We start from the raw sequence: 13,571 nt of genomic DNA on the forward strand, positions 1-13,571 counted from the left end.
GTGTGTGGAAAAAATTGAAATTAAAAATCAGTCACCATAGCTAAGAACTCTTTAGAACTCTCTGGATTTCTTTAACACATCATCATTTCATAGAACACTCTAGACCCCCAGAGTGACCTTCTTCTATATAAACTCACAAGCTGCAATGCATCTCTCAGCAAATCTTGAGAACCCCACATTTTCAATCTGCATTTTGCTTGAAGTTAACTATATTTTGAGGTTTTTTCAAGAAATTGTGAATACCCTTTACATTCTTTAGTACTAAGAAGGAAGCCATGGATGAGGATTTTGAGTTTCCTGTATCTTCTAACAATGCTGCTGCTGAAGAAATGGATATGGATATGGGGATGGGGATGGATGATATTGATGTCCCTGAACCCGACCCGGTTATGAAGGTTGATGAAGAGAAGGAGATTGGGAAAAGTGGGATAAAAAAGAAGCTTTTGAAAGAAGGTGAAGGTTGGGAGCATCCTAGTAAAGGAGATGATGTTGAAGGTTAGTTATGTCCTTGTAATCTATTTTGAAAGATTTGTTGTTTTTTTGGAATTAAATGGTGATTTGAATGATGCATTATTTTGGATTAAAGGATTGATCTTTTTAGCAAAAATGAGCTTTCTTTAATTGGTGATTTGAATTTATGGTGTCATTTTTCATACTAGTAGTTGTAGTATTACTGATCCTGTAGTTTCTTGTCGTTTGATATGTTACTATGTGCTGTTTTTGTTGTCCTTCAATGTGTTACTACATGTTGTCATTGCTTGGAATACTTTTGGTATGCCTTCACTTTCATTAGTTCTTTATTTAGATTGTTTTTATTGGAAACAACTTCTCTAGCTCTGTATGAGGGATAAGGTTTGCGTATGTTCTAGAATTTCCAGAATCTGCTTTGTGGTCTATACTAGGTATGTTGTTGTTTTGCTTGAGATGAGCTCAAATAGAGCTCATTCCCAATTACTTTCGGATTGAGGTGTAGTTGTTGTTGGTTTGAGATGATAGATTATGCAAGTTTTTGGCCTTACAATATTGGTTTGAGATATCTTTAATGGAGTTGACATGATCAGGATTAAGGATAGTAGTTGTAATTAATTGGTGTTTCTTATGATAGAATTATGCAAGTTTTTGGCTTTAGTTTGGATGAGGATGAAATTTTGCTTGGATTAACTATATTCTATTGGTCTTTACAGTTCATTATGTGGGTACATTACTTGATGGAACTCAATTTGATTCAAGTCGTGATCGTGGCACCCCGTTCAAGTTTAAGCTTGGCGAAGGTAATCTCCTTTCTGTTAGAAAATTAGTGGTTTGGTATAGTTTGGTTTATGAACGTGTTAGTGTCCTTCATCGCTGTTAGATGGAGCACCGTACTGTGCTTCCTTATATGCTTTTGGTTTTCTAATTGAGCTAGGCCTTTTCCAATTTATTGTTTACCATATGTCTCTGACATTGATGTTGTGTGGGATGGAGCAACATGCTTCTTTATATGATCTTAGGCAACCCTCGAGCTAGTCTTTGGGGTTAGTTAGGCACAAAGTCCATTTTCTGATCAACTTAGTTTTAGCCTTTAGGGACGACATATGACAATTGATATCTTCGAAAATGGAATTTGATTTTTCATTGTTTAAAGTATATAGTGACTCTTATATATATAGTTTTGACAAGTGCGGTTAGAGGTTTGATGGATTGTTGTTGTTGTTGTTATAGGACAAGTGATTAAAGGGTGGGATGAAGGTATAAAGACAATGAAAAAAGGGGAGAAAGCTTTGTTCACTATACCTCCAGATATGGCATATGGTGAATCTGGATCCCCTCCAACTATTCCTACAAATGCCACTTTACAGTTTGAAGTGGAGTTGCTTTCTTGGATTAGTATCAAAGACATCTGCAAGGATGGTGGAATATTCAAGAAGATACTTGTCGAAGGAGAGGGATGGCAGAATCCAAAGGATCTTGATGAAGTGTCTGGTTAGTAAACTATCAAACTTTCACATTCTCCGTAGTGGTTTTTCTTCTCAAGAACCTTAGAATTGATGTGAATTCCTTTATCGATTCTTTATTGCAGTTAAATACGAGGCTCGCCTTGAGGATGGAACGGTTGTATCAAAATCCGATGGAGTGGAATTCACTGTGGAAGATGGTATCTTCTGCATTCTTTTAGCTATGTTGTTCAGACTATTCAAAAATGTGGATGTATGTGTGTCGCATTTATTGAGGATGTAACATGGATGTGGCAACATTTTGGAGAGTCCAAGCAACATGGCTTCTTAGGCTCTTTTAATCTCTTTCGGAAGTAGAGTTGATAACATTAATCTGGTGTTTCTTGTGTAGGCTATTTCTGTCCTGCTTTGTCGAAAGCTGTTAAGACAATGAAGAAAGGAGAGAAAGTCTTACTGATAGTGAAGCCACAATGTAAGTTAAAACCATTTCTGCTCTAGATATGTTCCTTCGTATTCGTTTATGTGATGATTAACTGATGTTTTTGCAGATGCATTTGGACAGACGGGTAAAGTGGGAAGCAGAGAAGAAGGTGGGGTCCCACCAAATGCCACCCTTCAAATAAATCTTGAATTGATTTCTTGGAGGATTGTCTCTGAAGTAACAAATGACAAGAAGGTTTTGAAGAGGATTTTGAAGGAAGGAGAGGGCTATGAACGCCCAAATGACGGTGCTCTTGTGAAAGGTACGAAAAAGTTAAACTACTTAGTGATCGCGACACAGATAGATATTTATGATTATCCCTCTGTATTAGTTTGCTTTTTCTTGCAGTGAAATTGATCGGAAAACTTCAGGACGGAACTGTTTTTGTAAAGAAAGGACATAATGAGGAGGAGCCATTTGAGTTTAAGATAGATGAAGGTAATGTCTTCTTGCTACTGATTATGCCAATTATTTGATATATTTTCAGTAATACCTTTTTTCTATCTACACCTAGCATAGTTTCTGACTTCAGTTGATTTCTTTATGCAGAACAAGTAGTTGATGGACTAGATAAAGCGGTGAAAAAAATGAAGAAGGGCGAAATTGCTCTGATAACAATTCAACCAGAGTATGCATTTGGTGCATTCGATTCTCCTCAAGACTTAGCTGTTGTTCCTGGCAACTCGATCGTGTATTATGAAGTTGAGTTGGTGTCATTTGTGAAGGTTGGTGCTCTTGAATTTTCTTTGTTTTCCTTGTCTTAAGCAAGTAACAATGGAAGCAGCGGTGGAACTAAGGGGGCGGAAGGGGTTCACTCCGAATCCCTTCACTGCTAAATTAAATTGTATAGACAAGGTCAAAAAGTATCTGTTTCCTAGTCTAGAAATACTAGATGTTGAGTCCCCTGTCTTCGTTGTGTTTATTTGTTCATATTTTGTATCCATCCTGGTTCCGCTGCTGTTGGGAAGAGTAAGATTAATCATCAAAAAACTTAAAACATGCAGGAGAAGGAATCCTGGGATATGAGTACTCAGGAAAAAATTGAAGCTGCAGGAAAGAAAAAGGAGGAAGGAAATGTATTGTTCAAGGCCGGGAAGTATGTGAGAGCATCGAAGAGATACGAAAAGGTATATTTACGGTTGAAGTTGATGAAAAAACAGTTTTATGACCTTATTATTCTGATGACATATAGTTGACTATGCTACTTTTATACTGTTCAGGCTGTGAGCTTGATCGAGTATGAATCCTCGTTCAGTGACGATGAGAAGCAGCAAGCTAAACTTCTAAAAGTTAGTTCCAATCTGAACAATGCCGCGTGCAAGCTGAAACTGAAGGAACACAAAGAAACAGCAAAACTCTGTTCTAAAGTCTTGGAGATTGACAGTAAAAATGTCAAAGCTCTATACAGAAGGGCTCAAGCTTACATACAACTCGTCGATTTGGACTTAGCAGAACTTGATATCAAGAAAGCACTTGAAATCGATCCAGATAACAGGTAAAAAAATTGTCTTTTTTATGTTCCTCGTCGTGAGATCCTCCAAAATGCAAAGCTTTCGGAGGATCATGTGACTATAGTTTAAAAGAGTACGAGCAATATAGCATTTAAATCGTATATTATTGTGCTTATATTGTGATATGGATGATTCAGGGATGTCAAGTTTGAATACAAAGTCTTGAAAGAAAAGATAAAGGAGTATAACAAGAAGGATGCTCAATTTTATGGCAATATTTTTGCAAAGATGAACAAATTAGAGCAAGTAAGTTGACAAAATGACACTAATGAATTGTTATTGTATTTAAGTAAGATTATGAAATTATAATATCATATTGATTCTGTTACTTATTGTAAATGCAGAGTGGAGGAGCAAAAAATGAGGCAGCACCAATGACTATAGATAGTAAGGCTTAACCAAGAACATGAAGATTAATGACACTTTCATAATGTGTAGTGTTGTCATTGGGCTTGGTTGTACTTAAGTGTTTTGAGAAATGCATAATAAACAATCTTATCTTTATATACTTTGACTGAGCACGAAGTTTAAAAGCTAAAGGGTTTTTTTTTTTTAAATATTGTGATCTTAAATTTGTTATGGAATGTTAGAATCGAAAACAAAACTAAACATAGAAAAGAGGGTATACTTGTTGAGATAGATCATAAGGAAAAGGAAGTGCAATAACACATAACATAAGATCAACTTCACTAGTTCAAAACTCCAAATTGCATACATTATAACTAAAATACAAAAATCACAACAAAACCTCCTAGATAATAGTGATTTATTCATTGGCAATGTCAAACAATTGAACACACACACACAAAAACATGAGTATGTGTCCAAATGAAGACAACAACATGCCTTATTCCTTAAAAGGACAAAAAGAAAAACATAATCTTTAGGTCACAACATGATCAATCAATTCTTGATATCATCTTCAAATACAGCATCAGGTGTTTGATGAGCAGTGAAACAACATTTTGCACATCCCTTGCCATAACGGAACCCACGGCAACAACCATATCTGCAACCTCTCCATGGATATCCGTTACGACCTCCTCCACGTCCAGGGTAGTTCCCACCACGTCCAGGGTAGCCCCCACCGCGTCCATTCCCCGGGTACCCACCACCTCCGAGCTGAGCTTCTTGTACATCACCACTCGCCTTGTTTTCTTCTATAGTTAAGACAGATTCATAATTTGAACTTAATAATTTCGTGTATAGTTACTATGGTACGTATTATGAGTCATTTTGTCATCATTAGTTATTATTATTATATAAAATAATAATTTCTATAACTAAAGTTTCATTAAAAAGTGAGAATAATACTTACTTTGAGTAGATGAAGCTCCCACTTGTAAAGAAATAAGGACAATAGCAAGTAAAAGACCAAAAATGAGCAAATTTCTAGTTGAAGCCATTTTGAAAAATAATTTTTTTTTAAAGTTTCTTAGAGATATAGAGTATAGTGTGATGGATCAAATGAAATGACCCAAAATTCTATTTATAGAGCACAAAAAATCTTGGTATTTAATTTTAAGGATTAAAGATTTGCTGGCCTGAAAGATTTCACGTGAATATAAGTATGGGACATGTCATTTTTATTTTTATTTTTCTGATTTTTTGGACCAAATTAAAAGCTTCTGAATATTATTAGAATCCCCACACTTCCCATACAGTGACTCTGATTTTAAAAAATGGATTTTAACATATTTTTTTACTTCAATAATTGTTCTTTCGTCATGCATGATGCTCTCTTTTACTACTATATAGATCAAAATAATAAAATTATGATATTATTGATCTTATATCTTTATTTGAATTTTGGGCGCATTTTTGTAAGACTCAAAATAACACCAAAAGGAAAGAAGAGAGAGCATAGTATTCCTATGATAAAATGAACATTTTTATATCGAGCAATCCATGACATCCAGATAGACGTGTCATCGGTCTAATGACTTCAAGTACATAATTTACATTCAAACAGTACTCAACGATTTACAGGATTTACAATTTACATCAAATATCACATTTCGTTGTGTTCTTCGTCAGATATGAGAAGTCATTTCAAAATTAGAAAACATGATTCAAATAAAGTCTAATTTTTGAAGAAAAAAAAAGGTCTATTTGTACAAGTCTTGTCGATAAATAGTAGTCAACTAGATTTGAACTGTAGTAAAAGGGTCAAAAGCAACATCTCCCCAACCACTTTTGTTAATTTGAAAAATAAAATATTTTAAAAGTTTGTGAAAACATTATAGTGTATAATTATGGCCTTTTAAATGATAACACTAGTACTATTTCTCTCATTTATGTGATGTACTTATTTTCTTAATTTAATAAAGAACAATTTTAACTTTTCATTTTACCAGTAATAAAACGATTAATAACTATATAAATATTTATAACTTGTTGTATCACAAGTTTCAAAAATTAAAAAAAAATAAATTTTTATATCCAGCTAAATAATTTTAAATGTATTAGGATAAAGAGAGAAATAGAGTAATACTTTTAAAATACGAGACACCATAATATATGTTTTTAGAAAAAATAAGAAAAAAATGCTTGAAAACAACTTTACAGAGAGTATTAATTGAAGCACATAGAGGCGTATGAGAAATGGGATAAGATTTGGAATGTTTGCAAATCGATTAATTTATAAGTCAACCTTTAATAAATTTTCCTCCAAATTAAAAAAGCCCAATGTATTTGACCTTTTCAACTCTCAATTATTTTTTTTACAATCTTTCACTTAACGATTGGTAACCGTTTTGAACTCGAATAACATAAATTTGTATCAAAAAGACTTATTTGAAAATAAAAGATTTTTTATTAAAAGTAACTTTATGTTTATGATTGAAATTCGAGCCTTTTATAGATATAAATTAATTTTGTAATTATCAATCTAAATTCACTTGCCACTCATGCACGTTATGACCTTTAGAAGCTGTTTGGATAAATAAGAATTTTTTCCAAGAAAAATAAGGTATATATATATATATGGACGCATAACTTTTAAAAATATAAAAATTCAATATTGACTTTTATAGAACAAATTTTTAATATGCATTTAAATTGGACCAACTATTTTTAACAAGTAGGACAATTAAAGTAGGTCATAGGGATAATACGTGGAATTGCAAGATGTGTGCACTAAATTGATGGATCTTGTTAAAAGTAAAATATTCAAATTCACAATTTTTATTTTTTACTTGTTTTTTTCGACGTTTACAGTTTTAATTATATTATAATCCTTCTATAAAAACGAGTGACACTAATTTATTTAATCCGTGTATGTTTATATCAAGATATAAATATATAGTGTTTTATTTTAGGACTTTTCTTTAGAAAATGATTTTTTTTTCTAAAATTTTCACTATTTCTATTCTCTTAATGACTCGAATTTATAAATTTTGAATAGAAAAATTGAGAGGTATCTATCATCCGTACCACTGACTCTTGTCTAAATAGAAAATATTACTCTACCCTCTGTTCCAAAATAAATATTAGCTCTTTTCATGTTTGAAAATCAATAAATACAAGATATTATTTTATACATTGGGCTTTAGAATCAAGTACTATTAAGAAAAATAAAGTGACAATCATTTTGAGATTAAATAAACTCTAGGAGCGATATATTAATTTGAGATAGGAAATATAGTAACAACGTGTAATTAAGGACGGAGCCAGAAGGAAATTTACTATGAATTCGATTAAGTTTAATAAATTTAGAGATTAAAACATCAATTATTTTGAACCGAAGAGAGTAGTAGTAGTTCTCAACCATAAATGCCTTGTCGAAAATGCAAATGGTTATCCAAAAAGAAAAGGAAAAAGTACTCTTTAAATCTATCCAACTGCCAACTTAATTACTTGGCTCCATTAATTAATGCCATCTTCAAATCTTTGCCTTTTCAATGTTTAGATCATGCTATAAATAGAGGCAAAATATTCACTAATTTCCTCATCCTTCTTCACTCTAAATTATCACAACCTAAATATAGTAAGTTATTTATACCAAGTAAGGTAAAAAATGGGGTTAAAGGCTTTTATACTTCTAACCCTTGTTTTGGCTATTTTTGCAATTGTAACCTCACATGTTGCAGCTAGAGAATTGGCTGAGAGCTCCACTACTACTATGGAAAATAGTAAGCTTACTTTCCCTTTATAATGACCTAATTCCTTATATTAATTCATATCATATCACACAATATGTATATAGCAAAATAATATGGGTACGGTAACTGATTTGGAGGTGAGTTATAAATATGCCTAGATAATATACGTGTATAAAATAAATTAATACGGTACTTAGTAATATAGAAAGTCGAATAACTAATAATTGTGTAAGTACTTATCATGCCATGAATTCAAATGATAAGTATTTAAAAGTTGAATCTGTTTAAATTTAAATTATGAATCGTCTACACATAACATGCACATGTATGATTTTTATTGCAGCAAAGGAAAATGAGGTAAATGATGCTAAATATCCTGGAGGAGGTTATGGAGGGTACCCTGGTGGTGGTCGTGGAGGTTATGGAGGGTATCCTGGTGGTGGTCGTGGACGTGGAGGTTATGGAGGGTACCCTGGTGGTGGTCGTGGACGTGGAGGTTATGGAGGGTACCCTGGTGGTGGTCGTGGACGTGGAGGTTATGGAGGGTACCCTGGTGGTGGTCGTGGACGTGGAGGTTATGGAGGGTACCCTGGTGGTGGTCGTGGACGTGGAGGTTATGGAGGGTACCCTGGTGGTGGTCGTGGACGTGGAGGTTATGGAGGGTACCCTGGTGGTGGTCGTGGACGTGGAGGTTATGGAGGGTACCCTGGTGGTGGTCGTGGACGTGGAGGTTATGGAGGGTACCCTGGTGGTGGTCGTGGACGTGGACGTGGAGGTTATGGAGGTGGATATTGCTCCTATGGTTGTTGTGAAAGGAATTACTATGGTAATGGTTGCAATAGGTGTTGTTACTCCAAAAGTGAAGCTATGAATAAAGTCACCCAAGCTAAGCCTCACAACTAAAATTTAAAAGTTATAGTAATATTTATGTAGTGTGTGTTTTAGTAATAGTTTTTAATTTGTTGTTGGGAGTTTGAATAAATGTAGCTTCCATTCACTTTCATGTGGATGGATGGTCAAATATTATCTTTTCATTTTGTACGTACCTACTCTTTTCATATATATGTTTGAATGTAATTGATATATCATAAATTCACATTAATAATTAGGTAGATCTGTTTACTTATATATCCAACATGTTTTTAATAATTTTGTCGATATGAATTTCTTATATTAAGATGTGAGAAGATATTTGCGGAAGAATTTTTATAAATGAAACGGAAATATGTATTTAACCCATAAAATAAGTTAAAGAACGCGATTTATGAGCAAAACTAAAAACACTGTTTCTTTTCATATAACTTTTTTATTTTATTATTATTAGTACTTAATATTTTTAAAAACGGCATGAAAATATTTTTGAAAATTTTAACCAAGATCATTCACCTAATAGGCTAGTCGATGTTTTTATTTATATGTCACCATTTTAGATTTCAGGTTCATTAAGAAAATAGATAAGTTTGCTATTGTACCCTTATTTAGTATTTCCTTTAAAGATATTTTTTTTATATATAAATAAACATAAATTCATTTATTTTGATTAATTAAATTGACAACAAGTACAGTAAAATCTCACTAAATCAACACTCTATTAATTAATAATCTCTCTATAATAATAATTTCTCTGGTCCTAACTTGGGCCAATGAAAAAAAATATTCATTTCGTTAAGATAATAACAGAATATATTTTTAAAAGACCCTTATATCAATATTATAAATTAATAATTCTTTGATAGTACAAACATATCTAATAAAATTTAGTAAAATACTATTCTATTATGTTCTATCTTTTGTTAAAATTAAATCTAGTTGAAGCTCATCTCTAAGTTTTCTTATTGCATCTAAAGTTTCGATATTGTCTTTTCTAATATCACCATAAAATTGTGAAGAGTTCTAGATGCACGTGTTTTCTTACGCATAACCGGTTCCAAAGGTATTGTATCATTTACAATTCTATCATCAACATTATTTTTCTAATGATATCCACAATTTGTTCCAAGCTCTGGACCCTTTGAACATGTATCATTTCTTTTCACTCATCCAATAGGTTATAACGTCCATTTTATTGCGGTAATCGAGATCATTAATCATGATCTCAAGTTCATACTAAAGTACAATTTTATTACTTTATTATTACTCGATTCTTAAAAAGAAAAATAACTTTTTCAATTAGTGCATACGTAAGAGCACATTTTGATTTTTCTTTACTAGTGAAGGATCCCATGATTCTCGTGGCATGGTGTTTTCTGATCTTTTTCTTTTAATATTTCGATCTAAAGCAATATAATTATTTTTATTCTCTAATTAAGAATGTAAAAATTCTATTTAATTTACGTTTAAAAAAAAAAAGTAAAGAGTACTACTCCTCACTAGGCCGTCTATCCAATTGTCAACTTAATTAACAACTAGGCCAATATTCAATTAATGCCACCAATACCATATTCAAAATCTTTGCGTTTTCCATGCTATAAATAAAGAAAAAATATTCATTAGTTTCCTCATCTTCTTCACATTTAATTATCATAACACAAGTAGTATAAAGTTTTTTAGCAAGAAAAAAAAATGGGATTAAAGTTATTTATCCTTTTAACCCTTGCTTTGGCTATTTTTGTAACTTTAACATCAGAGGTTGCTGCTAGGGAGTTGGTTGAGAGCTCCACCAATACTGTGGAAATTAGTAAGCTTTAAGTCTTCATATACCATCAGTATATATATATATACCTTGATATTATATGCGCGTACATACAATGTACATGCTACATTTTTTTAAAACGCGTACATTCAATGTATAAATAAGTTATTTCTATCTTTTTTACAATTAAAAGGGGCACTAATTAATCTCGCTAATTAGGAGAGAAAACATATTATATCGCTAATATAAAATTGTTATTCTTTTTGTTAGATATGTTATATATAGTTTTCATAAAGAATTTTTTTTATTAACTTTGTTTGATAAGAATAAATTAAAAGAAAATAATTAAAACATGACATTTGGAGTCGGGTGGGTTGACTATGACACATTGTTTAGCTAATTTTAATTTATTTATAATATTGACCCAAATTCAATCCATTATTAATCCAAATTTAGTTCACATTGTTTATTTTATATCCCCTTCCTTATAGTAGTAACCAAGTCAAACAAAGGAAGATTATTCATTTTGAACTGACTGACTATAATTTTTTAATTTAACTTAATAAAATATTGAGCACTAGGTATTATTAGTATTTTCGACACATAACTTCAATGTATATATACATATGATTTTTTTTTAAAGATTTCAATAAATATATATGTTTTGAACGTTATAAATTTAAATATTGAACGCGTTTATGATTATAGTCATGACTATCCCCGCTAACATGAACATGCATGAACATACAGACAAATCCGAGATGGAAAATGAGGTAAATGAAGCTAAATTTCCAGGCGATGGATTCGGAGGAGGTTATGGAGGGTTCATGGGTGGTGGATATGGAGGGTACCCGGGGCGTTGGTATGGAGGAGGCGGATATTGTCGCTTTGGTTGCTGCCGGAGGAATTTCTATGGTGATGGTGGTTGCATTAGGTGTTGTTATCCTGGAGAAAGTTGAAGTTATGAAGTTACTTAAACTAAAAACTGAGTAACATGTATTGTGTGTTTTAGTAGTAATATACTTTTGTTGAATAAAATGGTCAAAGGGTCGAACAGAAACATGTTCTCGATCTTATAGTTGTGAGACCATAGTTGATATGTCGTTGTTGTTAGTTTTGTTGAATAAATGTATCGTCCATTCACTTATATGGTTAATGAGAAATAATATAATTAAGCAATTTAATATCTATTATTTATAATAATTTCAATTTTTTAAATGAGATTATTATACAGTTCAATACATATATTTTAACATTCAAAATGTTTTTAATTCAAACTCATGTTTTCGGAGTAAAAATAATTTAATGATTTTGATATAATATTTGTCGTGGTTTTAGGTAATGCCCATACGCAATTACTAAAGAAATTTAATTCTATATTTTATATTAAAATATCCCTTAATTTATTTCAATAATCAAACGATCCTTTAGTGTTATATATGTATTAGTTAGCTTCATACATTTTTGTACCCCCTCAACGGTTTAATACAATTTTATTTTTGCATTACTTTCACCAACTTTTTACAATGAAATTTATCATATTATATTGAACATTTTATTTTTATACTTTTATTTGTTTAGATAGTACTTCCATTTTCAAATATATTTTTCATAATCACTTTAAAATTTCTTATAAAAGTTTAAATTACAAAACATATATACAAACAAGCTAGTATTAATTAACCTTGAAATTTATGCCAAGTTATCAAGGACACCCCCCCCCTCCCCACTCCCCAAAAAAAATATATCAATGGATTAATAGGATCAAGATGAAGCAAATAAAGGGTCATAATATTGAAAAAATGAATTCAGTAATTTCAGTTTATGACTTCTAAAAATATTATATCCAGAGGCGTTAAGCAGGATTTATGGATTCGGACGAATTCACTAGCTGTAGATTCTATATTTGTATTAAAAATTTAATATTTTTTTATGTATGTCAATTTGTGGACCCCAAACAAATTGATTTAGAACAACCAAACTCCTAATCTTAGCTCCGCCTATGACTATACCATTATCATATCACATTAATTCGATTTAATTTGATATTTTAATAATGAATTTTGATATATAATGGTTCGATAAATTAGTCACCATAGTATATATTACAGTTACAGTAAATTGATAAAGCCTTATAAATCATGGTGAAAAAACATCAATTTCGATATGATATTCGATTTTTACTGTACCATATCATACCATGCTCACCTATATCGCAAGGTAAAACTCGGCCCTTCCGTCCATGTGCATATGTTTGTGTGTCCGGCCAATGCAAGGTGCGGCCCACGTGCAACGACAGATGACTATGACAATAACATATTTAATAAAATTTTATACTGTCATAAAATATATATAAATTTTATTCAAGACTTCATGAAGATAGAAAAATTATTTACAAGACTCTAAGCTCAAACGCAAGTTGATGATTTGTTAAAATTGACCTTTTAAATGATATATAGACTTTTCAAGATGAGATGATAATAGATGTTGCTTTTATTAAATGAGAAACTAAGGTCTTAACTATAAAATCTAAAACACATGCTAGAGAAACTAAATTCCTAATTAAGATGACTTCTCATTCAAAAGAAGACTCATTAATTCCAACAATATTCCTTTAAATAATGTTCAAAGCAAACTAAACTCTTAACAATTTTGCAACTAAATAATAAATATAGACATTTACTAACTCCTAATAGGCTAGAATTAGTGCGGCTAGTAAGTAATTAGAAAAATTTGTAATAGCTTGGGCTAGATAATTAAGATGATCGATATAGCTAGTACATAACTCTCATCGAGCAGAGATTAAATGCTAAATTTTGAAAAATCATATTATATATAACGTTAATATTATTAAGATTGTGAAAAAAATCATGTCTTCGCCACTTAAGATTGTCTTTTACATTTTTTTTA

At 31.5% G+C, this 13,571-nt stretch overlaps 4 protein-coding genes across 4 annotated transcripts; 3 read left to right on the forward strand and 1 right to left on the reverse strand.

The window, feature by feature from the left end:
• The first annotated feature begins 15 nt into the window (after nucleotides 1-15).
• On the forward strand, nucleotides 16-4,465 carry LOC107029629 (peptidyl-prolyl cis-trans isomerase FKBP62-like). Its single transcript, XM_015231062.2, has 12 exons — nucleotides 16-495; nucleotides 1,185-1,271; nucleotides 1,702-1,962; nucleotides 2,060-2,134; nucleotides 2,326-2,406; nucleotides 2,483-2,677; nucleotides 2,764-2,853; nucleotides 2,965-3,140; nucleotides 3,420-3,542; nucleotides 3,636-3,910; nucleotides 4,064-4,172; nucleotides 4,271-4,465. Exons 1-12 carry the CDS (start codon nucleotides 276-278, stop codon nucleotides 4,322-4,324), a joined length of 1,746 nt encoding a protein of 581 aa, XP_015086548.1. The 5' UTR covers nucleotides 16-275; the 3' UTR covers nucleotides 4,325-4,465.
• A 124-nt stretch (nucleotides 4,466-4,589) lies between these two features.
• Nucleotides 4,590-5,374, reverse strand: LOC107030776 (glycine-rich cell wall structural protein-like). Its single transcript, XM_015232030.2, has 2 exons — nucleotides 5,245-5,374; nucleotides 4,590-5,086 (listed from the first exon to the last, which is right to left on the reverse strand). The coding sequence occupies exons 1-2, from the start codon at nucleotides 5,330-5,332 to the stop codon at nucleotides 4,830-4,832; spliced, it is 345 nt and encodes a 114-aa protein (XP_015087516.1). The 5' UTR covers nucleotides 5,333-5,374; the 3' UTR covers nucleotides 4,590-4,829.
• A 2,482-nt stretch (nucleotides 5,375-7,856) lies between these two features.
• LOC107031485 (acanthoscurrin-1-like) lies at nucleotides 7,857-9,157 on the forward strand. Its single transcript, XM_015232886.2, has 2 exons — nucleotides 7,857-8,059; nucleotides 8,373-9,157. The coding sequence occupies exons 1-2, from the start codon at nucleotides 7,945-7,947 to the stop codon at nucleotides 8,930-8,932; spliced, it is 675 nt and encodes a 224-aa protein (XP_015088372.1). The 5' UTR covers nucleotides 7,857-7,944; the 3' UTR covers nucleotides 8,933-9,157.
• Nucleotides 9,158-10,432: 1,275 nt separating this feature from the next.
• Nucleotides 10,433-11,845, forward strand: LOC107031487 (glycine-rich protein 3 short isoform-like). Its single transcript, XM_015232888.2, has 2 exons — nucleotides 10,433-10,706; nucleotides 11,412-11,845. The coding sequence occupies exons 1-2, from the start codon at nucleotides 10,592-10,594 to the stop codon at nucleotides 11,618-11,620; spliced, it is 324 nt and encodes a 107-aa protein (XP_015088374.1). The 5' UTR covers nucleotides 10,433-10,591; the 3' UTR covers nucleotides 11,621-11,845.
• Nucleotides 11,846-13,571: the final 1,726 nt, after the last annotated feature.

Source organism: Solanum pennellii, chromosome 9 (assembly GCF_001406875.1).
Source record: "Solanum pennellii chromosome 9, SPENNV200".
Taxonomy (NCBI): Eukaryota; Viridiplantae; Streptophyta; class Magnoliopsida; order Solanales; family Solanaceae; genus Solanum; species Solanum pennellii.

Excerpts from the sequence above, each read along its gene's own strand:
- LOC107030776 (XM_015232030.2), bottom strand. The coding sequence starts at position 5,332 with ATGGCTTCAACTAGAAATTTGCTCATTTTTGGTCTTTTACTTGCTATT. Across the intron at positions 5,087-5,244 it reads GGGAGCTTCATCTACTCAAA|AAGAAAACAAGGCGAGTGGT; the intron begins GTAAGTATTATT and ends TCTTAACTATAG.
- LOC107029629 (XM_015231062.2), top strand. The coding sequence starts at position 276 with ATGGATGAGGATTTTGAGTTTCCTGTATCTTCTAACAATGCTGCTGCT. Across the intron at positions 2,407-2,482 it reads ACTGATAGTGAAGCCACAAT|ATGCATTTGGACAGACGGGT; the intron begins GTAAGTTAAAAC and ends ATGTTTTTGCAG. Across the intron at positions 2,678-2,763 it reads TGACGGTGCTCTTGTGAAAG|TGAAATTGATCGGAAAACTT; the intron begins GTACGAAAAAGT and ends TTTTTCTTGCAG.
- LOC107031485 (XM_015232886.2), top strand. The coding sequence starts at position 7,945 with ATGGGGTTAAAGGCTTTTATACTTCTAACCCTTGTTTTGGCTATTTTT. Across the intron at positions 8,060-8,372 it reads CACTACTACTATGGAAAATA|CAAAGGAAAATGAGGTAAAT; the intron begins GTAAGCTTACTT and ends TTTTTATTGCAG.
- LOC107031487 (XM_015232888.2), top strand. The coding sequence starts at position 10,592 with ATGGGATTAAAGTTATTTATCCTTTTAACCCTTGCTTTGGCTATTTTT. Across the intron at positions 10,707-11,411 it reads CACCAATACTGTGGAAATTA|ACAAATCCGAGATGGAAAAT; the intron begins GTAAGCTTTAAG and ends ATGAACATACAG.